We start from the raw sequence: 27,035 nt of genomic DNA on the forward strand, positions 1-27,035 counted from the left end.
TTTCTTCCAGGATCCCAGTGGACAGCAGGCCCTCGGGGCCGGCTAGGAAGCTCGGCCGGACCCCCAGGCCTCGGACGCTGCCCGAGGGCCGAGAGACGGGCAACAGTGAGCGGAGCACTGCGGGGTCTCTCCCCCAAGTCCAGCCTGTTGCTTTATTCATGGATTTGCACATTCCAGCCAGTGAGGGACGGTCCGTGAGCGGCAGGCATTCGGGGGGATGTGCGATGAACCGTTTTTCTCTTTTTTGGTTAAAGACAAAAACTCGATAATCAACATCCCACTTAGGAGTAAGAGCAGGACAGAAGAAACCTGATTGTTTTGCATCTGGCATTTGTGTCTATCCTCTCGTTTCACGGGCACAGTTTGTGAGGGAACCGCCCCCGTCCGCCAGCGGCACTCGAGGGAGAGACAAGGCCAGAGGACAGCGGAGGAGCGGAGGGCAGTCCAGGGGCGGCTCCGGGCGGTGGGGGCGGCAGGCGCGGGCTCAGTAGAAGCAGACTGTGTGGAGGAAGGCCCGGCCGCTCTTCTCCTCGAACTCCTGCAGCAGCTCGTCGATCTCGTTCTCCATGTCCTCCGTGTGCTGAATCTGCAAAGCGCACAAGGGCACTCAGCTGCCGGCCCCGTGTCTCCTGGGGGTGCTTGGCCCACGAGAGGGCAGCGGGGGCGGGGGGCGGGGGCTGCAGCGTGGGGATGGGCATGGGGCTGCTGCAGCTCCGTAGGCCTGGCTCCAAGGTCATGGGGACACGCACCACAGACGCCTGGCGCCTGTACTGGCCCTACTTTGTAAAGGAGCGGACCCCACGGGGAGGGGGCCTCTTGCTGCAGTCACCCAGTGAGGAAGCCCCAGGGACCTACCCACGCTAGGATGTCGCCACCCCCCACCCCCCCAAGCGGCCCTCCGCGTGTGCGAATGTGCCTGGACCTCTCGGTGGAGAAGCACTGCCCTGGGAGGAGCAGGGGCTGCCAGGGGTCAGCCCCCGGCGGCTTGACAGCACGCGCGCCCTGCTGGGGGCTGGCTCCTCTGCAAATTCTTGCCAGTGAGAAAGGGGTGGGGGTGTGTGCAATTTCTGGGACACGTTGTCCCCTTCTGCTTTTTCTCTTGCATGATGACCCGATCACGGGCACAAATGCTGGAGCTTCGGCAGCCACCCTGGACCACGAGGCACCTCGGAGGCAGAAGCTGCGCTGGCTCAGCAACAGGAGCACAGGGCCTGGACTCACACAGCAAAGCCATCTGGGCCTGCCTGACCCCAGACTTCTCAGTGAAGCCCCCTGCTTCTTTCACTTTCCTGTCACCCACAGCCCACCAACCTAAATGCAGAAACCAGGGGCTGAAGACAAGACAGTGCATCTCTCCTGGAGAAGGTCCCTTTGTGACCTTTGAGAGAAAAAGTGTGGCTCTGAGCACAGCTGCCTAAAAGCATCTAGGGAGGACACCCAGGGCCACTCGGGGAGGGCCAGACGTCCAGGACAACAGGTCCTGAGGCCGCATGCCGAGTGGGTCGCTCCCACTGCCATCAAGTCCAGAAGCTCGAAGGTGGACCCTCAAACCTGTGGGCGCCTCTGCGCAGGGGGGTCTAACACTTGCAGAGGAGCCGCACGGTGGGAGCGCCACTCTCACGGTGACAGCGTGGCAGGGGCGGGGCTGATACTCACGCACTGGCAGAGCTCACAGATGAGGAAGGCCCCCAGCGTGGCCTCCTCGTGGTTGTCCTGGATGTCCACGTTGATCACGTGCACGGGCTGGCAGGTCTCCTGCTCCCTGGAATTCAGATCTGACCGGGACAAAAGGACAGGCGTCAGAGGCCCTGCCCTGGCCGCCTGCCCTGCCCCTGGCGACGCACGGTTAAGGGTCACAACCAGAGCAAAGCTTGTGCCCCTCGGGCTCAACCCCAGGCCACCCAGTCTTGGCTGCCAACACCAGCCTGTCCTGCAGGAGAGCAGTCAGCAGCACCCTTGAAACACAGACCCCGGCCCCCGGCTCCATGTGCCCCCTCTGTGCCGCAAAGCCCGCGCCAGGCTGTCAGTCAGCACAGCAGGCCTTGCCCTGAGGACCCGGGTGGACCGGAGGCCACAATCTCCTGCCCCCACCCTGCCCACCTCCCTGCAGCCTGGCCTGGCGCAGTGGCCTTGCCAGCCCCGCGCCCACGCTGACCTTCCACCACCTGGTCGTACACCCGCTCTTCACAGGTAAGGATCAGGTCAAACAGGTCTTTGCAGTTCTGGAACCTTTCTGGCCGGGGCTTGATTCTCTTGTTTCTGTCCAACATGTGCAAAATGCCATTCTGCGTGTAGCTGGGTGCTTGAGTTAAGGAACTTTGGATACAGAGCTTCGTCACGCGTGGCAGCCTCGGCGAGCTCAGTGCCTGCCACCTGCGCAGGCAGGGCCACTGGGTCCCCTCCCCAGCGGGAGCATCGGGCCACTGGGGCAGTTTGGGGGAGCACGCTGTACTACTGTCCCCTGTCTCGCAGACCAGCCGGTGCTGGGTCCCAGCCCAGTGTCTGGACCTCCGCATCCCAGGCTGCCTCAGACAGATGCCTTTCCAGAAGGCCAACTTAGTGTCTTCAGCCTCCTCTCCCAGCCGTGTTTGAACCTCTGCCTGCCTTTCTGTGTCCTGCGGCATCTCTGCAAATGCTCACACTGAACCCAAGCCCTTTGGCAGAGACAGCGCCAACCTGGAAGCCCAATCCCAGGTCCAGCTCAGCCACAGCAGGAAGGAAATGCGGAAACCCACCCAAGAAAGGACACTTCAGGAGTTCCCGTCGTGGCTCAGTAGTTAATGAATCCGACTAGGAACCATGAGGTTGCGGGTTCGATCCCCGGCCTCGCTCAGTGGGTTAAGGCTCCAGCGTTGCCGTGAGCTGTGGTGTAGGTCGCAGATGCGGCTCGGATCTGGCGTTGCTCTGGCGTAGGCCGGCAGCTACAGCTCCGATTCGACCCCTAGCCTGGGATCCTCCATATGCCTCAGGAGCGGCCCAAGAAATGGCAAAAAGACAAACACACACACAAGAAAGAAAACCAAAAAAGAAAGGACACTTCAGTGGCAAGAAGGGTGTCGAGGAGCGAGAGGCGTGGGCTAAGTGCAAGCGAGTGAAGGGGGCCCAGGCCCAGAGCCTCAAAGGGCGGAGTCCCTCTGGGACCCTCCAGACAGGGCCACACCCCTGCCCTATCCAAGGGCTGGGACTTGGGACCCAGGAGAGGGTTCGCTGACCCAAAGGCGAGGCCCACGGTCTCTAAGGGTCATGCAGGTGTTTGGGGACAAGCATGTCACTCAGAGACACATCAGCTGATCAGGAACCCCAAGCGACGCTTCCTGTCTTGCCCAGATTGAAGTTAGGACCATCGAAACAAGTTCACGTTGCTCAGAATGTATTTCCTACCCTCCTAGACGGTGAACACAGCTTTGGAAAGATATTCAAGAGCCACATGAAGATACCTGACTGCTCGCTGTAGGGCATTTTGGTTCTTGCCACTTTTCAAACAAGCGTTCTAGCCACGGCCACCTCACGCTGGCCTGCAGCCCTGCCTGGCACTGCCCCTCCCAGCTGCCCACGGTGCCAGTGCTGCTGTTACGTCTAAGTCCGCCTCCCCCAAGCCCATCCTCCGGACGCCGGGCATCCACGTCCAGCAGAAAAACAAAGGCTAGGGAGGCCCCACGTGGGCAGTGCCGGGATGCAGGCACCCTGCCCCTCATGGTGTCCTCCGAGACCCACCTCCCAGACAGCAAAATGTGCAAAGGCTTCAGGTGACACTGAGGCTCACAGGGACGGTTCCCAAGAGGAGGCCAGCAGGTGCTTGGGGCACTGCTGACAAGGTCCCGACAGCCCTCAGAGCTGGCCCCTGCTTCACCCGACCTTCAATCATTCGCTCAGATGCTGTCACAGAAGGAAGGTCCCGGGGAGAAGAAAAGGACCAGTTTGGAGATCAGACCCTGCCCCGCATCAGCTAACAGAGCAGGTGCATCGGTGGCCTTTGTGGCCCTTTTCTGACAACTACAGAAGAGGGGAGACCCAGGCCGTGCCAGGCAAGACCAAGGAAGGACAGCGGGTGCTCAGGCCCTTGAGGATGAAACCCCAAACCGCCCGAGCTCCCTCTTCGACCCATATGGGGATGGAGAAAGGGATCCGGATGGGAGAGCCGCCTGCCACCAAGACAACGCCTTTACTGAGGTCTGGCTTCTGAGGGAAGCCTCACTCTGCTCGGAGGCAGGCAGGCAGGTGTGCTGGTGCGAGGCTGCAGACCCAGGCGCGGGCAGCATGTTCCCATGACGGTTCCCGGTTGAGCAAGGGCCGGGGCGCCCCAGACCCATCAGGGCCCAGCCCGTGGACCAGAGCCTCGAGGGAACGGGGAAGGCAGGAAGCAGGCATCAGGCCCCAGAACCACCCTCACCCCCCAAAGCCCCCTGTGGCCAAAAGCGACCTCAGGCCCAGACGCAGGGACCAGCCTGGGTGAGCTCATTCAGTGAGGGGCCAGTGGACCTGCCAAGGCAGGTGCCATCTCAAGGTACCTCACATGCTTGTCAGCAACGACCCCCAGGAGGGGCAGGACCAGCCTAAAAGCCCAACTCAGAGGGAGAGGCCTGGGGGGGTGCAGCCTTCGGGCTCCCTGCCTAGCAGCTGGGTGACCAGGAGGCCCTGGCCGCAGAGACAGGGCGATTCGGAGGAGAGCTCAGCCTTCCTGCAAAGCCAAGGGCTCTAGAAGCCTAGGATGGAGCCATGTTGTGCCCTGGGGCCCCAGCGGCGGCCCAGACCCTCACGTGCGACTCCTGCCCGCACCTAATTCCTGGCCCCATGCGTGTCCACCCTGCTCACCGGGGTGGGTGAAGGGCAATGTGGGCGCCTCCCCCACTGCACAGACAGGCGGGCATCTTGAGTGGAGCCCCGGAAAAGATGCAGAGGTTCTGGAACCCGACACAGGAAGGACAAAGATAAAGGAACACTCGGAGACGCTCTGGGGTCTCAAGCATCAAAGGACACAGACCCCAGTGGTGGAGGGAGCTGGCCCGGCAGCCCCCGAGGAAGTGCTTGGGTTCGGGGGTGGGGGGCAGGGGGTGTCCTCAGGGAGTGTTCCGAACAAAAGAGAAAAGGAGTGGGGATTCACCTCCAAAGTCAAGGGCAGAAGGCACAAACCCCAGAGAGTCGGAGAGGCCCCCTGGGCCCCAGGCCTGCACCCCGGGCTGCAGCGTCTGCCCCTTGAGTGCCTGCCCTGGTGCCGGCCCCTCTAATTGCAGGCACCTTCTCCAGCGTGAGGTTTAACCCCAGTCACACATTCATCTCCACACGTGTCCTAAGCACACGAAAGGCTCTGTCAGGTGTTTGTGCCCTGCTGGTTGGTGACGATGGATGGGCGGGCATCCAGGGCAAGGCCTTTCAGAAGCATGAGTGACCGCCTTCCCGGAGCAAGTAGGGCCAAGGGGTGGAAGGAAGTGGTCTGGAGCCGCTCCCTGGCTTCTGTTGGACAAGGAGGGCCCGGCACGGTGCACAGCAGGGTGGGGGCGACACCAAGCAGGGCCCGGGCACACGGAGTCCACGGGTGGCAGCCTGGGTCAAGCAGAGACGTTTCCACGAAGGAAGGCGGCCAAGGGCAGAGCTGGAGCCAAACCGGTGAGCAGATGCCGCTTCCCAAGCACGCGGAGGCGCCCACAGACCCGAAACTGGGCCGACGCTCTCCCAAAGGCAATGGGTTAACAGCAGAGCCCAGCCCACGATCTTGCTGAGCCTGCATGAGGCCCTGCGCCCAGGACCCACTGGGCCCCCATGTCCCCAGGGCCTCTGCAGTGGTGGGGACAGGGTGCTTCCTGGCTTGGAGGAGAGACAGCCTGGCTTTCCCATGAATGTCGCCCCAGCACATGTCATGGAGACGCAATGGAACACTGAGGACAGAGCAGGGTCTCCGGGTGGAGACAGAACCCCGAGAGGGCAGATGGGAGGGGGAGGCCAGGGCCGTGCCAGCCCAGCCCCCTCCCAGGGCTGCAAGGAAGAGGGCTCCGGGTGGCTCGGTCAGGGGCCAGATTGCTCAGGTGGGCAGGTGCTTCACCAGTGGGGGATAGCTGCATCCGAACGGAGCCCAAGGATGTCCTGATCCATCCAGATCAGCCCCTCTGCCCCCCACATCCCCAGGCCAAATCTGAATTTTCCCATCCTGGGGCCCAGGCTGGGGTGCGAACCCCAAACCCTAGGCACTGGGGCTCCCCGCATCGGCTGCACCCCCAGAATGCCCTCAGCTCTGGATCCTCCGCATGAACTTTGCCTTGAGTTTTGAGCTCGATCCCACTGAACCACAAGGTGCAAAGCCCTCCGGAGAGACCCAAGTGCCCTCAAAGGCAGGGACCGCGTGCCCTTGGCAGGCTTGCTGGGTGCCAGGGCCACTGCAGATGGCCAGAACGGGTCCGGGGCAAGCGGGCCAGGACAGGCCTGCGGCTGGCTATGCTCAGACTTGCTCCCCTGGACAGCTGGCCACGCCCCAGGCCCGAACCAGAGCTGAGCACAGGCCAGGGTGGGCAGGACCTCACGAACCTGGACGCCCGAGGGGATCTCCCACTCCCAGGTCCAGCGACGAGACGGCCTCTCTTCTCTGCTGGACTCAAGAATCCACTCAGACCCCTGCCCACCTGCGGGGCTCCCCTCAGGGTGCCTGTCCTGGGGGAGGGGAGGTAGCAGGAGCCCCTGTCCACGCACGAGGCCTCCCGGGCACCGCCCCCGGGCAGCCCCCACCTGCGCCCCCAGAGCAGTCCGAGCACCTTGGTCACACTGCAGCCTCATCACGCGGTGGTGGCCCGGCCTTCACTCCAGATCTGCACTGACAGAGGCCACGCTGCGTACCACCTGCACCAGCGGTCAGGTGCCACGCGACTCCCCGCGCCATGGGTCATCTGTGGTCACTCACTAGGTTAGAGCCAGTGCCTTCGGCCTCCTAAGGCCCACACGCACTGTCCAGGGGGAGACAAGGTGGGCTCAGCCCTGTGGCAGCGGGACCTTCTGAGACAAGCACGAGTTCCGGCCACGGCCACGACCCCGAACAGAAATCTTAAGAACGCGCACGACCAAAGGGACCCATCGAGTGGGCACGCAGGAGGCCCCAGAGAACAGGGCAGGGAGGCAGAAGGAACGGGGACCCCGTGGGGAAAGAGCGGAGAAAAGCAGCTCCCCTGACACCAATCCACTGAAAAGCAACTCTGATATTCAACTGACAAAGTGTAATAAGCTATTTTTTAAAACGTAAAAAAAAAAAGAATGAGGAAAACTAGAAAAACAAACATCTTGAGTAGCTCGTTCAGAGCGTGCGCTCCCAACGCCGGGCACTCTCGGGAACCAGCGGCCGCTCCCAGAACCGCCCTCAAGCGAGTGCTCTGCTCTCGGACCCGAACCTGGAGGGGCGTCCCGAGAGGCAGAGGGACAGGGCAGCTCAAGCCAGCAGAGGCCTGACGACAGCTCTCCAGATGGCAAAGCAGCAGCAAAGTCGCCAACGCTGGGTCACAATCAGCGAAAAATGAACTGGAATGCAGATCAGCGTTCCTGGGAAGCACGTCTGTGTGACCAGCGGCCCCGATGCACCCCCAGAGGCCGCACCGCTCCCGCCCCCACCCCCGCCTCGGAATGCAGCTCTGCTCCCCTGGCCCGCATCTGCACAAGGGTCCGAGGAACCGGGGGGAGACTGCTAACACCCCTCTTCTTCAGCAGCTGCACCCCCAAACGGTGTAAAAGCCACAGAGGACCCGCAGAAGGCGGATGCGACCCTCCAGCCCAAGGCGCTGCCTCAGACAGCTGAGGTTTGGGGAGCGAGGGCCAAGGTCAGGACCCCTGGAGTTCCTGTTGTGGCTCAGCGGTAACAAACCTGACTAGTATCCATGAGGACGTGGGTTCGATCCCTGGCCTCGCTTAGTGGGTTAAGGATCTGGTGTTGCCAAGAGCTGTGGTGCAGGTTGCAGATGTGGCTTGGATCCTGCATGGCTGTGGCTCTGGTGTAGGCCGGCAGCTGTAGCTCCCCGAGCCTGGGAACTTCCATATGCCACAGGTGTGGCTCTAAGAAGCCAAAAAAAAAAAAAAAAAAAAACACCCCAAGACCCCAAAACAGAAAAAACACCAAGGACAGGTGCCTGGGCTGGGCTCCTCAGGCAGCGAGGGCAGGGCCGCCTTCCTGGCTGCTCTTAGTCAGCCCAACGTGAACCAGTGACAGGGAGGATGACGACTGACTAACCAGCTAGTTTTACAGAATTCAGTGGAGTAAAAACGGTAGACCACCTGTCCAAATAGAGTAAAACATGACATGTATTTCTTTAAATTTGAGAGAAAGTTCAAAAAACTGTTTAATCAACCGGCTGATAAAATAAAAATGCCGTGGGGAGATCGGTAGTCTTAGTATTTTATTCCAAATGGACATACCCCTGCCTCCTACCTGCTGTGTGACACTGTCAAACCAACCTTGACACAAAAAGACAAAGCCGAGCCTTAGGCTGGAGCGTTTTAGTGAAAACTATTTTTTAAAACTTTTTCAGAAAAAGTTCCTACTGTGGCTTAGTGATTAACGAACCCCACTGGTAAACATGAGGATGCAGGTTCGATCCCTGGCCTCGCTCTGGGGGCTAAGGATCCGGCGTTGCCGTGAGCTGTGGTGTAGGTCGCAGGTGTGGCTCGGATCTGGCATTGCTGTGGTTGTGGTGTAGGCCGGTGGCTACAGCTCTGATTCAACCCCTCGCCTGGGAACCTCCACATGCCATGGGTAGGGCCCTCAAGACAAAAAACGAGGAAAAAAAAAAAAGAGAGAAAAAGTCCTCAAATCATGAATTAATCTGCAAATACCAAATCACTTCTCCAAAGAGGTTCAAAAACAGACCAAATCCCAAACATCACACACGGAGGACGTGGTGACGCTCTGGGTTCCATTCCGGCCTCCAGGCGGTGAGAACGCATCACCCTGCCCGCCCAGCGCTGGCTGAGACCCACCCCAAAGACCTGGAGCCCAAGGGAAAATACAATACCCCCTCCTGCACTGAGCTTCCACTGGAGCAATTTAGGTCAGAGCCAGAAGCAGTCAAAGGACACAGCCCAGGGCAGGCACTGACCACACAGCCCTGACCTCCCGGTGCTCCCTGCTGGACCAAGGCTGAGCACTCGGCCTGGCACCCTTGAAACAATGCAGTTTGCACAAGACACTGAGCAGTCTGGCCACAAGGGGGGATGGGGGTGCATCTGAGAAGCCAGTGGTCACCGCAGACCATCCCACCCACTGCCAGTGGCACAGCGAGAGGACCCTCGGGGGCAGCCGAGGTCCAGAGGCCTCTCAGAAACACACCAACAGCGGGAGGGAGGGTCCCTACAGAGCAGGGCACAGCAGGGCCAGGCCACTGTGAGGGCCCTTGTCCTCACGGACTTTCCGCTTTTACTCGGGGTTACAGGCCTGCGGGGTGGGAGCCAGGCCCTCCCTGCAGCATGTTTCGTTTCCAGGATGCGCGTTCCCAAAGGCGCCCCAGTGGATATGAGGGCGATCTGGCTGCGCCATCTGTCCCCCCACTGATCGCCAGCGTGGACTCGGCTGATCTGGCTGTCTAGGCGGGTGTCCCCCTCCTCCCTCGCAGCTCCACGGGCGCCCCTCCCGAAGCTGCGCGCTCGGTCGCAGAGGCCGAGCATCCATGATGGAGAAGGACTGTTCTTCGGTTAAGGGTATACGAGCAGCTGCACTCCCGCTAGAACCTCCCAACAAGCTCCAAAGATGCCCCAGTGACATCCCTGGCTTTGGAGGACAGCACCGTGAAGGTGCAGGTTCACACTGGGATGGCACAGCAGGGCAGCTCAGGCACAAGGCCCTGGGCATCGGAGGCCGGGCTGGAGACGCCCTCCTAGTCCACTCACAAGCGGAGCGCTCAGTGTTAAGGCGGACGTGGCTGGACCAGTGTCCCTTCCCAGGGCTCCCTCAGTGGGCGCTCAGCCCCAACGGAGGCCAGGGGGACGCTGTGCCTACTGTATCCACGGGGTGCTAGGATCCCGGCCCCTCGCCCGCCCAGGCCAGGCCAGGCCAGCCCACTCCCGACACTTCCTCCTGGCAGGCCCTGCCCCCGGGGGGGTGCCAGCCTGCCCAGCACCACCAGAGGAGCCACCACAGCTCCCCCAGAGCCCTACCATCTAGCCCTGCACGCCACGGCCACCCCAGAGTTTAGATGCCAGCGGCTGACTGCTGCCCCAGCGAGGGAACCCCAACAACCCCTCACAACCCGTTATGGGTACAGCAGACACTCCCCCCTCCCCAAAGGCACCCAGGCTGTTTTCACTGCAAAGCGCTAAAGCCACACGGACGCAAGAGGTTCCCGGCCACTTCTCTGGGAGCTGCTGGAAGGAGGACGCCAGGAGCCACAAGGCTGGCCCTGGCAGCTTCGGGCAGGGAGGGCAGGTTCGAGGGACTGTCCTGCAGCTGCTGTGCGCTGTCCCGAGAACACAGGCCATCAGCACCAGTGTGTGTGGGGGGGTGAGCGAGGCCCCAGCCACTGGCGGGGAGTGGAGCTTTAAGCTCCAGATGCCCTGAAAGCAACAGTCGGACTCTGGACACAGTGTGAGAACTGCTTGGCCAGCAGCTGTCAGGCTGACTTGCTAGTGCTAGGAAATATATTTGTTTTGGGGATGCCTCGTTGTGGCTCAGAGGAAAACGATGCTGACTGGCATCCATGAGGACGCAGGTTCGATCCCTGGCCTCGCTCAGTGGGTTAAGGATACGGCGTTGCCGTGAGCTGTGCTGTAGGTCGCAGATGCAGCTCAGATCTGACGTGGCTATGGCTGTGGTGTAGGCTGGCAGCTGTAGCTCTGATTACACCCCTAATCTGGGAACCTCCATATGCCACTGGTGTGGCCCTAAAAACACAAAAATTAAATTACAAAATATATATACCCATTTGTTTTGGTATCAAAGCAGCAGCTTCTGCAAAGCGCAGAGACAAACACGAACTCAGCACTCCTCAGGGAGGCTCCCAAGTCAGCACAGAGCCACTGTCGCCAGGCTCGCTGCTGCCCAACTCGGGGCTTGGTGGCCCAGGCTCTGGCGGGGGGTCTGCCACCGCCTCACTAGTCTTCAGGCAAAGTAAATCCACCAGCAGGTTCCAGTGTCACTATTCTCTCCACACCCTGAGTCTGCCTGTCACCTGCCGCAGGCTGTGGGGACCAGACTCAGCCCCCGCCCCAGGTGTGCCCTCGAGGCCCTGGGGCTCAGTGTGGCCACTGTCAACTCAGGAGGGACCCCAGCGGCCACCTCAGGCAACTGGCTGCAGAAGATGGGGCAACACCTGTCAGACACGGGATGTTCTATAGCTTATCTGAAATCTTTTTTTTTTTTTTTTGGTCTTTTTAGGGCTGCACCTGCAGCATATGGAGGTTCCCAGGCTAGGGAGTTGAATCGGAGCTGCAGCTGCCGGCCTACGCCACAGCCACAGCCACGTGGGATCCAAGCCATGTCTGTAACCTACACCACAGCTCACGGCCAAGCTGGATCACTGACCCACTGAGGGAGGTCAGGAGTCGGACCGGCAACCTCATGGTTCCTAGTTGTATGCGTTTCTGCTGCACCACGACGGGAACTCGTTTGCGAGCTCTCAAGGCCACAGGTTTACTTCAAGCATGAGCGCCCTTCTGAACCCCCAGCTCAAGCTCAGCAAAGCGAGACGGGTGCTCCCCTGAGTCAGCATCTGGTTTTTAGGGACACACTTTCCTGTTAAACAGATGCTGCTTTCCAAAAATCTGAAACCACAGCTGCCAACCAGGGTGAAACGAGACAGGTCAACAGGCAGGCCTGATGCCCAGGTGGGCCAGGGGCCAGGGCGGGGGACCAGGGGCCAGGAGTGAGGTAAGCACAGAGGACAGGCCAGTGGTGGGAGATGACAGAGGGCGGAGCCCAAGTGTGAGGAGAGGGGCTGGGGCCTCAAGCGCAGGAAGCAGCCCCAGGACGGGGGCGGAGCACAAGGCGCTGGAAGAGCCCAGGGGCCTCAGGAAGGGGCTGCTGTGTCCGCCACTGACCATGAACCCAGGATGGAGGGTGGGAGGCCGTGGGACTCAAGAGTCTCAGAAATCGTGTTTATTTTTACCTTCTACCCCAGGACGGTACAAAGTACACAGAGGAGTAAGCATGCAGAGAAATGAACCCAAGGCCTAAGCGACAATGAAACTGAGAGGATGGAAGAGGAATAAACAAACAGTGAAAAAACCATCTAAAGCCAGCGGTAGTTAATCACTGGGAAGGCATGGCGGACGCAGGCTCAAGGCGAGTCTCCAACCACGCGGACCGAGACAGGATCTGGGCCGTGTCAGTCCTGGCTGCGCTTTCACCCGCCCGCGTGGGGAGCAACTGGTCACGTGCCTTAACAAGCACCGCGACTGGGGAGGCCTGGTGGTCTGGTCATGAGGACTCAGCGCGTTCACGGCTGCAGCCGTGGTCCAATCCCAGGTCTGGGAACCGAGAGCCCACATGAAGCCGCTGCACACCGGGGCCTCCGAAATGAATCCCAGGACCTCCATCTACAGCCTCGCGTTGACTTGCTCTTTAAGACAAGTGGTTTTATGACTCACGAAGCAACTACTGAAACTTACAAAATGCCTCTGTCTTCCCGGCGGCCCCTCCTCTGCAACCTCCACTGGGCCCAGGACCCGGTGATCAGGTCCAGGCTGGCCATTCTTCTAGCAGAAGAGAACGACTGATCTTTCCCCAAAGGTGCTCCAAGTCAGCTGATGCTCGGCTGCAGGAGTGGACGCCGGCTCTGGCAGATGAAAAAACCCTCGGAGCCTCCATCAGCTTGACCCAGGAGCCACACTTAAAGCCCCATGAAACAAGCATGAAGCTGCTGTATTCGAAAGGACGCCTCAGGGGAAAGGAATCAATTGCGGGCGGGGGCCTTATAAGTAAAATGGAAGCTCAATACTTGCCACAAGCTGCATGACCCCTACAGGCCAGGCAGAGGCTGGCTGTGCAGAGGCGGCAGAGCCATAGGAGGGGAATGGGACAGGGGGGCGGGAGAACGTCCCACCCCATGCACGCCCTGTGGAATGGTACACCTGGAGCTGTTTCAGCGACAAAGCGCTCAGGTCAGAGAGGCAGCTGCTGCATCAGGAGCCCAGAGAGAAGATGCCTGCAACCTGCCCGCAGAGAGGGAGTTGAACCCGGGTTTGCCAACCCCGGGATGGGAAGGGAAAGCAGACCCCAACCAACCCAGTCTAGCTTTACTCAGGGGCTGGAACACACCCGGGGCAGGTGCTCCGAGGCCACAGCAGTCACGTGGGACCGAGGTAGGAGGCCCTCAACTCCACTCCTGCTTGTGGAGAGAACTCAAACCACACATTCACAGGCAACAGTTAACAACAGAGCTCCAGGCCCAAACTCACCAAAGGCCTGGTAAGCACAAGGTCCCGGCGGTACTGCTCGTCCTCAGGAGCCTGCCCGGCCGCCAGCAGGTCTCCGGGCCCAGTCCCGTCCCCCGCCCCTCCCCGCCCCGGCCTCCGCTCACATCACTGTCCCCAAATGCCAGCCTTTCCTGAGCGTCTGATCCGCAGGTTACAGCGCACGATGCTCTTCCAGTTGTGCGCTGCCACCTGTAAAAGCTGGCACCTCCGCAAAAGCCCAGGGATTCGATGGGCTCCAGACGGGTTTTCAGCAACTGGGGAGACAGCGCGGCGTGGGGCTCACGTCACCACTGACTGCCAACCCCTCCCGAACTGGCAGGACCCACCTCTGGTGTCTTGGCAGTGTCCCAGTGAACCCCTGGCACAGAAACCCCTCCCTGACTGGCCTCAGGCTAATGGGCAAAGCTAAGCAGAGCACCAGGCCTGGCCTCCTTCTGCCCCTTCCTCCCCCACCCAGAAGCCAGAAATCCCACCCAAGTGAAGCCAGTAAACCGACGTGTGTCCCCCCACCCAGAGCCTCTGAGAGGAACCGACAGGAGCCTGTGGGGGCCACATCCCCACACCCCCCAGAGGGTGAGCACAGCCACCCCGGTCGCCCGACTCCTGGGCCGGATGCTTCTGAGGCCATGGTCTGAGGTCACCCATAGAGGATCTCAATCCGGAGATGCTGGCCGATGCCCTTCCGCCCAGTTCCCAGGGACACACACAAAATCCCTCCTTCTCCACGTTCCTCGTTCCTCGGAATTTGGTCTAAAACGCGTAAACACTGCCTACGCCCAGAAATGGCTCCGAGGTGGTGATAGTTAAGGGAGTGTCAGCAAGTTCACTACTATCTGTTTTCTGCACAAGAGTCTTAAAGAAAGAATGGTTCTGAGCACTAACCTCCAGACAGACGGCGCCTGAGGATGAGGCTATGGACATGGAGAGTCCGCGCCGTGAAAGCCTGGCCTTGAGACCAGGCTTTGTCCAGGTGAACAGGACCGGGACTAACCCTTTGGGCAAGACTAGGGCACTCCTGCCACACAGATCTGGGGGTGGGGCCTCCCCTGCTGGGGCTCAGACCCAGGACGCAAGCAGGGCCTATCACTGCACCACTGAGACCAGGACACAGCTGGAAGCTCCCCGGAAATACGTGGAGCTTTTCCTAACGCAGGTTCAGGGCTCCTGAGAAAGGGGGCGTGCAGTTTCCCAGTGGTGCAGCAGGTGAGAGATCCAGAGTTGACACCAGAGTGGCTCGGGTCACTGCTGTGAATGGGTCTGATCCCCAGCCTAGGAATTTCCATGTGCCAAAGGCGTGGCCAAGAATAAAACATACGGGGGGGGGGGGGCACTGCAAATTCTCAGCAGGGCTTCCAGCCCCAGGTCGGGCCTTGGGACTGCAGGGTGGCTCTGGTGCATGTGGGTCCTGGACCCCAAGATCAGTGCGTCACAGAGGTCCCACAGCCACATGACCCAGCCGCTCCCTCCGCCTGGCTGCGGCACTGCCAGGAAATGCGGGGGACTCTGGCCAAACACCCCCAGTGACGTTTACCTGCAGCCAAAGAGCAGAGGGCACAGAAGCCGCTGGCATCCGCAACACTCTGCCGGAATGACCTCTGGGGCCCCTCGGAGCTAACAGACTGATCTACAGTTGTGCGGAAGCAGTTTACAGTTTATTGAAGACTGCAAGAGTGTCAACGGGCCGCATTTCCCACGTGGTGTCTATGCCCCTTTGGCTTGGCATGCGTCCGGGCTCCATCCTGGGAAGGACCACCACTCAGGGAACAGAGGGAGCAGCTCGGGGTGAAGCAGCCCTCCCATCAACACCAGGACGGGAGTTCCCGTCATGGCACTATGGAATCGAATCTGACTAGCATCCATGAGGAGGCAGGTTCGATTCCTGGCCTCACTCAGTGGGTTAAGGCTCTGGCCCTGCCGTTAGCTGTGGTGTAGGTTGCAGATGCGGCTCAGATCTGGTTTGCTGTGGCTGTGGTGTAGGCCGGCGGCTACAGCTCAGATTCGACCCCTAGCCTGGGAATTTCCGTGTGTCGCGGGTGCGGCCCTAAAAAGAAAAATTTACAAACGAAACAAAACAGGATGAGCTCAGCCATGCGACAGCCCGGTGTCAGTCAGAGGTCTGTTTAGGAAGCCCTGCCTTCGTGGGAGTCTTAGGGAACAGACCCGGTCTGTTTTCGCTCTGCCGAAGTCAAGTCCGCTCTAGCTGCCGGCTCCTAACACGCATCCTCCGGCAGCCAGCCTGGCCTCTTGTGACCTGACCCTCCGGAACCACCACCAGGGTGTGCAGCACTGCACGCCCGCACACACACCTACCTGAGGAGCACAGAGGAGGGAGGCCAGCAGTGTGCAAAGCCACGGGATGCCATGGTTGCACCTTTCTTGCCTGAGCCGCCCAACTGTGTCTTCACGTACACACCTGCGTGTCCTGCACGCCCAGGGCCCCAAGGGGCTCCAGCCCATGGACTGTCCCCCGAGCACCAGATGAGAAACCCAGGACCCGCACACCCGCCACCCTGCCTCGCAGACGCCCCTGAGTGGTGCGCACGGTGACACCTGCCAGAGAGGAGCGCGGGGCTAAAGGGCGACCCCTGGGATGCAGTTCTTTGTCCTTCCTGAGGAGGTCGTTGTACATCTGGTCGTACGTGGTTCTGAAATCGTAGACGTTCGGCTTGTCGGGCGCTGGTCCCGGGAGCTTCACGTGAGTCCCTGTCCCGAAGGACCGTACGCTGAACCCTCGTTTGCTGAAAGACACAGAGGACCGCAGCTGGATTAAGACCGACACGAGAGCTGACGGAGGAACACGAACTGGGAAGTGGACCGAATGAGCACGTCTGGGTTTGCTTGTTTTTGGCATTTTAGGCCATCCCCGCACCCAGTGGATGCTCCGAGGCTGGGGCTGAATCGCAGCTACAGCTGCAGGGCTACGCCACAGCCACGCCAGATCTGAGCCGCATCTGAGACGGACACCACAGCTCACGGCAATGCCGGGTGCCCGACCCCAGGATCAACCCAGGGATGGACACTGCATCCTCGTGGACACCAGTTGCCATCATGGGGAACCCTTGAGCAATTCTGCTGCTATCACAACGTGCTTTTCAGTTCTTAACTATCAGTATTTTATTCACCCATTTTTTTAAAATCCTGTAGCATGTCACACAAAAGCTACATAAAGTTAATCTAAACGGAAGACGAAGGATCCTTTAACAGAGGGAATGAGTCTCTCTCCACTGTGATGGCCACAGGGCAGACACACAGACCAAGGAAGGTTCCATGAGAGCAGCCTGTCACCTGCCCATGTCCTGGCTTCTGTGCAGGATGTGGGGCCATAGAATCCCTACTTTCTGATGCTAGCTAAGAAGGGGTCCCCTTCCCAACAGGTCCCCAACTACCTGTGCTGCTGGCTTGCCAGGAGAGGAGAACCCATGCTGGGAGCACTCCCACAGCTATGGACCCTGCCCTGGAACTGACAGCCCAAGAGAAGGAAGCCAACCAATAAAAGGGGAGCGGGCAGGACATGCGGCGCCCACGCGAGACCAATCGCACGCCAAGAACCAAGCGTCATCTCAACACACAGGGGCCTCACCCAGGTCTCGGTCAACCTGCCAGGGACCTCAAGTGCTTTCACACTCGCAGCGGGAAGCCTACATGTTGAGTGTTACAAGGGCCTTGGCTCTGAGGCTGCAGGGTAACTGTCTCAAGCTTTTTTGTTTCTACTGCAATTCAGGGGCTATCTGGCCGGTCTGGAGACAGTGCTGGCTTCACAACTGGGCGGTGCCATGAGCCTCCAGAGGCCCCAACCACCCACACACCTAAGTCACAGGTAAGAAGCGCATCCCGTGGGAGAAAAAGAATGTGTGTGTGTGTGTGTGTGTGTGAGAGAGAGAGAGAGAGACTGGGTCACGCTGCTGTACAGTGGAAAACTGACAGAACACTGTAAGCCAGCTGTAATGGAAAAAATAAAAATCATTAAAATAAAAAAAAAAAAATCACAGAACTCCCAATAAAGAAACCTCTAGAAACAAAGAAGCAGCAGCTCCCAAGGTCCCCAGGCCAGGGCCCTCCCCTGCAGCTGGGTGGCGACCAGGGAGAGCCTGTGGGGGACGCAGAGCCAACACCCACCAGGTGAGACATGCAAGCCTCCACCTGACACGTCACTTCTGGAAGCCCAGCCTGAGTCCTCCGTGCTAGTCCTTAGACTGGCAGGTCACCTGTTGCCGCCACGAGAATGAGGCATGGCTCTCGGAAGAGCGCAGCCACTGCACGTGGACTAGGGTGTCCTGGGCAGCCATCTGGAGAGACCCAGCTCAGATATCCCTGGCCCACATCCTCTGAAGATGGAAAGAGCCAAGGCTTGTCCCTTGGTCCCCAGCAGCCCCGAGCTGTGCAACCAACCAGGCACCCGAAGACGCCCGTGATGGAGAGCAGGTGGCAGCAGACGAGTGAGGAGCACACCGGTCCAGGCAAGCAGCACGGCAGCCCGGGAAGGGAGGGCGACCAGGCCTCCATCCGGACTGAGGCCAGTCCTCAGCAGCTGCCAGCTCTGCTCACCTGCAACCAAAGGCCTATCTCCAGAGGTCTCCAGCGGGCTCGCAGGTCCTTAACTCACTGTGCCACAGGGGCAACTCCTTCATCACTTTTTTAAAAATTTGATGTTTAGTTGTTTTTTTTTTTAGGGCCATACCCACAGCATATGGAACTTCCCGGGCTGAGGATCGAATCCGAGCAGCAGATGCACCAACACTGGATTCGTTAACCCACTGCACCAGGCCATGGACTGAACTGGAGCCTCCACCGCAAACCGAACTGCAGTCAGATTCTTTTTGTTGTTGTTGTTTTTTGTTTTGTTTTGTTTTTGTCTTTTTGCCATTTTCTTGGGACACTTCCGCGGCATATGGAAGTTCCCAGGGTGGGGGTCGAATCGGAGCTGTAGTCACCAGCCTACGCCAGAGCCACAGCAACGCGGGATCTGAACTGTGTCTGCGACCTACACCACAGCTCACGGCAACGCCTGACCCTTAACCCACTGAGCAAGGCCAGGGATCCAACCCGCAACCTCACGGTTCCTGGTCGGATTTGTTAACCACTGCGCCACGACAGGAACTCCTACAGTCAGATTCTTAACCCACTGAGTCACAGCAGGAACTCCCAGCACTTTCTTTTTTTTAATCGCTATTTCTACATCTTAGTCACTTCTTTCTGGTCATTCCTTTGAGGTACTCGGCCATAATTAAAGCGGGGGTTTTTTTGTTTTGTTTTGTTTTGCTTTTGCTTTTTTTAGGGCTGCGCCAGCAACATATGGAAGTTTCCAAGCTAGGGGTCAAATCAGAACTACAGCTGCCAGGTCCCCAACCCACTGAACAAGGCAGGGGATCGAACCCACATCCTCATGGTTACTAGTCAGATTCACTTCTGCTGTGCCACAACGGGAACTCCCAAGAATTTATTTAAAGAAACCCAACCCTTGGAGTTCCTGTGTGGCTCAAGAAGTTAAGGATCTGGTGTAGTCACTGTTGTGGTTCTGGTTACAGCTGTGGTGTTGGTTTGATCCCTGGCCTAGGAACTTCTGAATGCCGCAGCCAAAGGAAAAAAAATTAAGGAGCCCGCCTCTTACAACTACATCAAAATTTATTACAGTGAGCACAACTACCCTTTTTTTTCCTCTTTTTACGGCTGCCGCACCCGAAGCACATGGAGGTTCCCAGGCTAGGGCTCCAAATGGTGTTGTAGCCGCCGGCCTACACCACAGCCACAGCAACGTGGGATCCAAGCTGAGTCTGTGACCTACACCACAGCTCACAGCAACGCCGGATCCTTAACCCACTGAGCGAGGCCAGGGATCAAACCCACGTCTTCACGGATGTTAATCGGGTTCGTTAACTGCTGAGCCACGACAGGGACTCCCAGGCACAACTACTCTTGCAATACGATAGTGAAATACACAATGAATAAGCTTTGATTTAGCCAAGCAGCAGCAGAGGAAACTATTAAATCCCAAGTGGCTAAAGTTTCAAGACTGAAAAACCACTTCTGTTTCCACTGGCGGCAGGTTTACCACTCCATCTTGATCCAGCAGTATTTTCTCAAGCGTACTATGTGCTGGGGGTACAGCAGTGATCAAAACAGACGCAAATCCTTCTCAAACACTCCGAGAGTGGGGCCAGAGTAAGGAAACCCTGGACACAGGACGCCGGAGCACAGTGATGGCAAAGCCTCAGGGCAGGAGGTGGGGCTCGGAGCGTGCTCAGCCCCCTCGCACCCGGGGACTGGACCCCAGGACGTTTCAGGTTGGGTCAGGGCAGGTGCGCCACGGAAAACCTGCCCACGGGGCTCCTGGCACAGGGTCTCCCACCCCTTCCCGCGGGGTCAGGGGTCTAAACAGCCGGGATGGCTCCTCCCTCAGCCATCTCCTGTCACCTGAGCGGTGTCAAGTGTCAAACGAAACCCTGTCCAGGTCACTAGAAGTCTGTCGACCCCGAGATGACCTTCTCCCCTTGTGCGTCCCTAGCAAGGCTTCTAAGAGCGCGGCCGCCGGGTCTGCGAAGGTGGCAGAACCCCGCTGGCGGAGGCCTCCCAGGTAGAAGCCACCTGGTGGGGCGCGCTGACCTCTCCACACTGCCCCCCAACTTCCTGAAATGCTCCTCAGCAAGTTTAAATATAAAATCACACCAAAAAGTTTGTTCTTCCCCCAACAAAATGTTCACGAGTGGCAAAAAGGCTAGTAAGCAACAGAAGCGCAGGTGCCTCTAAACTCGTGCACCCGACAACACAGTGCATCCCGTGGGTGACTGTGTGTGGTGACATGTTTCCTACATAAAAGGATGGAGCACTATGAAAATGTCTCCGACAACCAAACAGCTGTGTCTCAAGGGCCAACTGTTCTGTACTTAACAGATCTTCTAGACAAGTATTTATCAGAGTTATCAGAAATCTATCAGAAAAGTACGGAAATCATGGTATGTATTATGATACAAACACTAAATTACAGAAGAGATTACGGTATCACAGGGAAATAGAACTATTTCGATTGTTATTCCATTGCCTAAAGGATGTTTTAAAATAACAAAGTTAGGGAGTTCCGGTCGTGGCGCAGTGGTTAACAAATCCGACTAGGAACCATGAGGTTGCAGGTTCGATCCCTGGCCTCGCTCAGGTTAAGGATCCAGCGTTGCCTTGAGCTGTGGTGTAGGTCGCAGACGTGGCTCGGATCCTGCGTTGCTGTGGCTGTGGAGTAGGCCGGCGGCTACAGCTCCGATTCGACCCCTAGCCTGGGAACCTCCACATGCCATAGGTGCAGCCCTAGACAAGACAAAAAAAAAACAAAAACAAAAAAAAATAGAAAATAAAAAAATGAAGACAGCACAGGTTACGGTATTTTTTCTATTTTCTGTAGTGTGGTTATTAACCTAACTCAAAAGATTATTTGGGTCAAGACTGACTCCCAGGGACTGCCAACCTCCTGTAAGCACAACCACCCAGAAGTGGGACACGTATCTTCCTACAGGTAAAAATCGCTCCCCGCGCACTCAGCCCAGTTTCCAGCCACCAGCTGACCTCACGTTTGTGGAACACGGGCCATCACACTTAGGTGCCTGCCTACAATTTCGCAGTGGTTCGGCCAGAAGACCGGGCAGTGCTAACACGCCAGTCAAGCTTAGGTCACCACGAGCAGAACATGGGCCTTAAGCGCGTTTCGATAAACGTTTTCGGGAGTTTATTTTATTCTCAGCCTCCCACAAGGTCGAGGAGCCCAGAGGCTGCTGAGCAGGAGACCACTGCGTGCAGAGCTTGTGACCCCAGCGCTCGGCGCTTGCTCCTGCTCAAATGCCTCTTTCCAGGCCTGCTCTCCCTCAACCCGGGCCTCGCAAAGGCCGGTCTGCTCTGCTGGTCACCGCCGGCCTCCCAGCGTCTCCACGCTGCCGGTGCCAGCACAGATGGGTTCTCGGGATCCGGGGCTGCTTCCAGCACCAACACTGAGGCCCTCAGTGCCACTCACTCATCACGGGAAACCCTGCTCTCCTGCTCTCAGCTCCACCTGCTCTCACCTACAGAAGCTTGAAGAAGGTCCTTCTTCAGGGACAATGTTTTAGCTGCTGCAGCTGATACCACGCTTGGTCCACCAAGATTTGTCTCAACGGTCACACTCACACAGAAACCTACCCTCTTCCAACCACCCTTCTGGTCTTAGCTCTGCCTCCGGAACGCAAAAAGCAAAAACCAGTGCAGTCCCTTAAAATCTACGGGGGCAAATGTGATCTCCTGTAGATACCTCCTCTGCCATCCTTAAAGATCTGACTTCAAATACTTTCACCTTCCCACATGGTTCCCAGTTTACTTTCTTCAAGTGCACCCAGAAACGAGACACCAGAAACTGCGGCCAAAGGCAGCACAAGGCAGAACTGACCATCCCTTCCCGGTTTAACGTGTTCCCGACAAGGGGAGGTTCAGCATTGTCACTGCTTTTTGGATTTTTTTGGCCGTGCCTGTGCTACATGGAAGCTCCTGGGCCAGGGACTGAACCCACACCAGAGCAGCCACCCGAGCTGCTCCAGTGACAACACCAGATCCTGAACCTGCTGAACCACAGGAGAACTCCCTTTTTTTGGCCACCCCACAGCACATGCAGTTGTTAGGCTAGGGATCAGATCTGAGCTGCAGTTGCCACCTAGGCTGCGGCTGCAGCAACGTGGGATCCTTAACCCACTGTGCAGGGCCCGGGATCAAACCCGCATCCTAGTGTTCCCAAGACACTGCTGACCCTGCTGCGCCAAGGCGGGAACTCTGGCAGCAGCACCCTGATGTGAAATCTCAGTTCTCAGAACAGGGACTGAACTCGGGCCGCTGCGGGAAAAGTGCCAGGTGTTAACGGCTGGAGCACCAGGGAACTCCCCAGCACCAGGACTGTGAGTGTGCTGGGTTCAGACCCTGTCGAGATCCCGGCAGCCCTGAGGCTCCGTCCCCGTGGAAGAGGAAGTCTGAGCACCTCTACCCCAGCGTGGCTGGGGCCCCACGCTCCAGGCACATTAGAATTGAGAGCCACCACCCCAAATGAGGGAGTCATGGGGCCTCGCTGGCTGCTGCACTCCCCACACCCTGGGTCCTTCTCCAGCTCACGTGCTATGCCCTCGTGAGCCTCAGTGCTGCTACTCATCCATTTATCAGGACCAGAGCCCCTTGTGTCCAAGCCCTTGTCACTTGCGAGCTGGGGCTTCTTGCTCTGGGTATCATGCCCTCGCCCGTGTAGGTGCGGACACCCTAAGAGCCAAGGAGGAACTCGGATGGCATCTGGAAGGCACCTGGCCCAGAGGAGCTCAAGAGACTGATTCCAACCCTTCCTCAGTCTGCAGCCCCTCTCTTCCTCTTCCCGGAAATTACACTGCCTAGCAAGTCACAACTGAAAACAGAATTGTAGAGCTTCTGAAACTCAACATGGCCCTTAACATCTAAGAGATAGTTTGGAACAAAAAATAAATTGGCTCCAGAGGAATATCTTAATCCACAAAGAACAGGAGGCTCTGCGGAAACAGTCTCCCTTCACCCTCAAGAACCCAAAGGTCTCCCAGGACTGGCATTTCAAACAATTTAGTAACAAAAAGATCAAGACTGACCACCCAAGGGAACATTATGACTGGCTCTAGAAAACGCCAACATTTAGTAACATCTGTATTCGACTTGTCGGAATGACACCGCCCGAGCTGGCTTTCGACAGGGCAAAAATAAAGTAAAACTGAGTTTCACTGATAAACTATCTACTGTGCATGTTCAGTTGACTCCGCCCCTTTTCCTGTCTCGTGCCAGAAGATCTCCTAGGCACAGTCGTAACCAAACTGCACACACAATTTTCCTTTTTGCTTATTATGCTGTTTTTTTCTTTTCTTTGGAGGGCTGCACCTGTGGCACGTGGAAGTTCCTGGGCCAGGGATCAAACCCGAGCTGCAGCTGCCAGCCTGCACATCCACAGCCACACTGAATCCGAGGTGCACCTGCAACCCATGCCACATCCTACGATGCTGGATCCAGAGTATGCTCGCAGACTCTGTCATGTTTTTAGCCCACTAACACCCCTCATGCCATTTTTAATGCTGTTCACAGCATTCCTAAGGCATAAATCTCTACATCTTTTTTAAGCTCTCTTATTTGTAACAAAAATCATCTAAATTTTTTTTGTTTTTGGCCAAACCCACAGCATATCAAAATTCCCAGGCCAGAGATACAATCCAAGCCACAGCTACAGCAGGGCTCGATCCTTAATGCACTGTGCCACAGCAGGAACTCTAAGAGGTGTAAATTTCTTAAAGATGCTTTTCGACCCTTTCATCATAGAGATAAAGCCATACGTAATTTTCAAAAGTGAAAACTACACAAAAAGTCGTTCAGTATCAATGGCAGTTTTAAAACTAAAGGAAGGATGAGATCTTTTTTTGCCCCAGGGGCATGAAAAGATGTCAACAATGACCATATTGTGAGGAAATGGGAATTCCAGAAACAGGTCCTTTTCTGATAGTTGGGTAAAATGTATGAAAATGTAAACTATGTCCACCTTTTGACTCAACAATTCCACCTCTAGCAATTTATGCCAAGAAATAACTAGAAAAGTGTGCAAAGCCACCTGGACGGCACAAGGCTGTTGACACGATAAAACTGCAAACAAGTCCATGTCTGCCCCTGGGGGACGGTGCAAGTGACGGCTGCACAGGAGCTGATGACCAGGCCCTTCCGGTGCAACCCCGCGCCGTCACTCCACACGAGCAGTTATGTTCCACCCAGCACGTCAAGGTGAAGGCAGAAATGACGTCCGCCCACAATCATATTCTCTGGAGAGAGATCCCAGCACACCGCTTCGAGCTCCCTTCCGTGCGTTTGTTTGTCCAGACAGCACCCAGAAAGGATGCGCACAAACTGGCACCCTGAGGGCTCACCATCTTCTTCACCTTCTGGCTTCCCACAGGGAGAATGTCTTGCAACAAGCAAATGCTGCTTTTTTAACAAGGAAAACACCCCCAAATGTAGGCATTTTAGAAATTCACACCTAAAACAACTTGGCTTCATGGCACACATGATGTATCTTACCCCCAACTTCCTCCTTTGGCCTCGTTCTGAGTCTACCCTGTTCAGGTGTAAATATGAAAACAAGTAAAATGGTAAAAGCACATAACACTCCTGCTTTGTGCTTATTCGAGGGGCTCTTCTGCACCCTCCTTTCCACAGGAGACCCAGTGCTCTGTCAACCACTGTGAACTAAGCAGAGGCTTGAATCTTACAGTGATGTCCAGGAGGAGCAACCCGGTAAGACTTTGATTTATTAACAAAGTTGCTACAGGAAATTTAAAAACATTTCCTTTTGAAAGACTACATCCAACTTTGTTATGCAGATACAGAAAAGCATAAACAAAAGATCACCAGCCAGGAGTTCCGAGGTGTCTTGGGAGCGCTGGGAAGCAGGTTGCCCCCCCACCCACTCCCAGCCCCACCTGGCACAGTCCGTTAAGGATCCTAAGGATCCAGCGTTGCCCCAACTGTGGCTTGGAGCTGATTCCTGGCTGGGGAACTCCATATGCCTCCATACGCCTCCAGGCGGCCAAAAAAAAAGATCATCAGTCAGAAGCAGCAGAACGAGGTGGTCCTCCAGATTTCTTGTTATTCTAATTTAAGATATTAAATCTTATTTCCCTTAATAATTTTCCAGGAGTGTGAACCTTGCTTTCTTTTCCTTAAATTTCCCACTTTTAGGAAAATTCTGAACAGACTGCAAATGCAGTTGGGGGGGTTCTCTTGTGGGACAGCGGGTTAAGGATCCTGGGTTAAGGATCCTGCGTTGTCACTGCAGCAGCCAAGTTCCACCCCTGGTCAGGGGAACTTCCCCAAGCTGCAAGAGAGACTACAAAAGGGGGGGGGCAGTTTGGGGATCAGGTCGAGCATACTATAACTCTAACACCTTTCCAGTGTTAAAACAACGTTACAGTTTACACAACTCCAGTTTAAAAGCAAATTTCACATTGGTTTGCTAGGTTCAAAGCATTTCACACTCTACCAGATACTGACAGGAACGCAATACTGTTGACAACTGTGCTAGATGTTAGGAAGAACTGAACTCGTAATTAGCAGATGGTGGACACCTGGCACTTTCAGTTTCATTACAAATGAGGGGGTGGGGAGAATTCTGATTTCCCCAAGTTACTCAGGAGGATCAAAACTGCGGTAATAAGAGAGGGCAGGTGTGGTTGTCCTGTAACGTCCACGTAAGCAAACTTGGGAGGAGAAAAACTTTCAACTTAGTTTTTCTATCAAAGTTGACATGTATCGCAACGGCTCCGTTTCACATTCTGTGAAGTGATTAAAAAAAAAAAACTTTATCCAACGGGAATAAACTTTTATTAAGCACAAACCACACCAGGGTCACAAAAGTGGAGTTCAGTGAAATATGAACTAGAAGCGTGAAACCAAACTCACGTGTAGTTCAGAAATGACTGGAGATTTTCCAAGGGAAGAGGGAGGAGTTTTTGCATGAGATTTGAAAACCGAGATGTGCATAAATATACAAATACATGAAATCAACAAAATTGGCCGTTCCCGGTTTCGTTTTGTTTTTACGACTTGTTCTATCCTCGAGTTCTGTTGTGCAAGTTTTCCAGATTTGACAAAAGGCGACACACCCTGCAGACTGGAGGACTATCCTCTGGTGGACCCAAACCTTGGTCTTGGAACTTACCGCCTCACTGGTGACCATTTAGGCCACTGTTTTCAGATGCACAGACTTGCGTACAGAGTAGACGCAAACCGCACCAGCCTTTGGTGTTTACTAGCAGCTCTGAGATTTCCACGACCCAGAAACCCTTCGGCTGAGACTCTGACCTTTCCGTAATGCTAAGCACACGTGAGGGGACCGCGAGGTAGACCGAGCCTTGTCGATTCCTCGCTGCGCTCGGCCCCTAAGCCCACGAACCCGGGCGCTGCGCGGCATCTCGGGCATCCTTTGGGGGCCGGGGCGCACCGCCCGTCTGGGAACGGGGCTGCCCAGCAAGGGCAGGGGAAGCGCGGGCCAGGAAAGCGGCCGCCGCCACACAGCATGGGCCGGGAAACGGGACTGCCCAGCATGGGTCGCGGAGAGATGCGGCCGGAGGAACGGCCAGTAGGGCCGGTGTTCGTAGGGCGCGCTGGGCCAGGGCGGAGGCCCTAACTACCTGAGGATGTTGTGCGCCTCCATGCTCCGGTTCTGGTTGCTCGAGCACACCACCGCCACCCGCAACGGCGACGACGGCATTGCGGTAGCCGCACCGTCCGCGACTCCCGCCTCCGAGCTCCCACCCAGCGGCGCCGCTTCCGCGCGAGGAAGATGGCGACCTCGGTGCCCGGAAGTCATGACGCGCAAAAGGCGACGCCGGCGACGTAGCGCGTCGGGATGTGCGGCACGGACGTACGCAAGGCGTCCCGGCGGCCTCCCCACGCCGGCCGGGAGCGCTGGGCAGCGGACGGAGGGAGGCCCCGCCCCGCGGGCGCCCGGCCGGCTGGCGAGCTCGCCTCTTCTCTGTGCATGAACCACAGAGGCCAGCGCCCCGCACAGGAGTCGCCGTCCGGCCCAGCCCCGCGCACCGGCGACCCGACGTCGTCACGAGCCGCCGCAGTCGCCGGGAATGACGCGAAGGCACCGCCCCAGCTCAGATGATGTCACG

General features: G+C 57.2%; 1 protein-coding gene across 1 annotated transcript; it reads right to left on the reverse strand.

Moving 5' to 3' along the window:
- Positions 1-125: 125 nt before the first annotated feature.
- SSU72 (SSU72 homolog, RNA polymerase II CTD phosphatase) lies at positions 126-26,998 on the reverse strand. Its single transcript, XM_003127502.6, has 5 exons — positions 26,547-26,998; positions 15,966-16,109; positions 2,156-2,295; positions 1,657-1,775; positions 126-586 (listed from the first exon to the last, which is right to left on the reverse strand). Exons 1-5 carry the CDS (start codon positions 26,723-26,725, stop codon positions 485-487), a joined length of 684 nt encoding a protein of 227 aa, XP_003127550.1. The 5' UTR covers positions 26,726-26,998; the 3' UTR covers positions 126-484.
- Positions 26,999-27,035: the final 37 nt, after the last annotated feature.

Source organism: Sus scrofa, chromosome 6 (genome assembly GCF_054392235.1).
Source record: "Sus scrofa isolate SSC_HxYL_T2T_F1_AM1 chromosome 6, Sscrofa_HxYL_maternal_Yorkshire_Landrace_v2.0, whole genome shotgun sequence".
NCBI lineage: Eukaryota > Metazoa > Chordata > Mammalia > Artiodactyla > Suidae > Sus > Sus scrofa.

Excerpts from the sequence above, each read along its gene's own strand:
- SSU72 (XM_003127502.6), bottom strand. The coding sequence starts at position 26,725 with ATGACTTCCGGGCACCGAGGTCGCCATCTTCCTCGCGCGGAAGCGGCG. Across the intron at positions 2,296-15,965 it reads CTCAGGAAGGACAAAGAACT|CTACACGCAGAATGGCATTT; the intron begins GCATCCCAGGGG and ends TCAAGCACCCAG. Across the intron at positions 1,776-2,155 it reads GTACGACCAGGTGGTGGAAG|ATCTGAATTCCAGGGAGCAG; the intron begins GTCAGCGTGGGC and ends TGTCCCGGTCAG.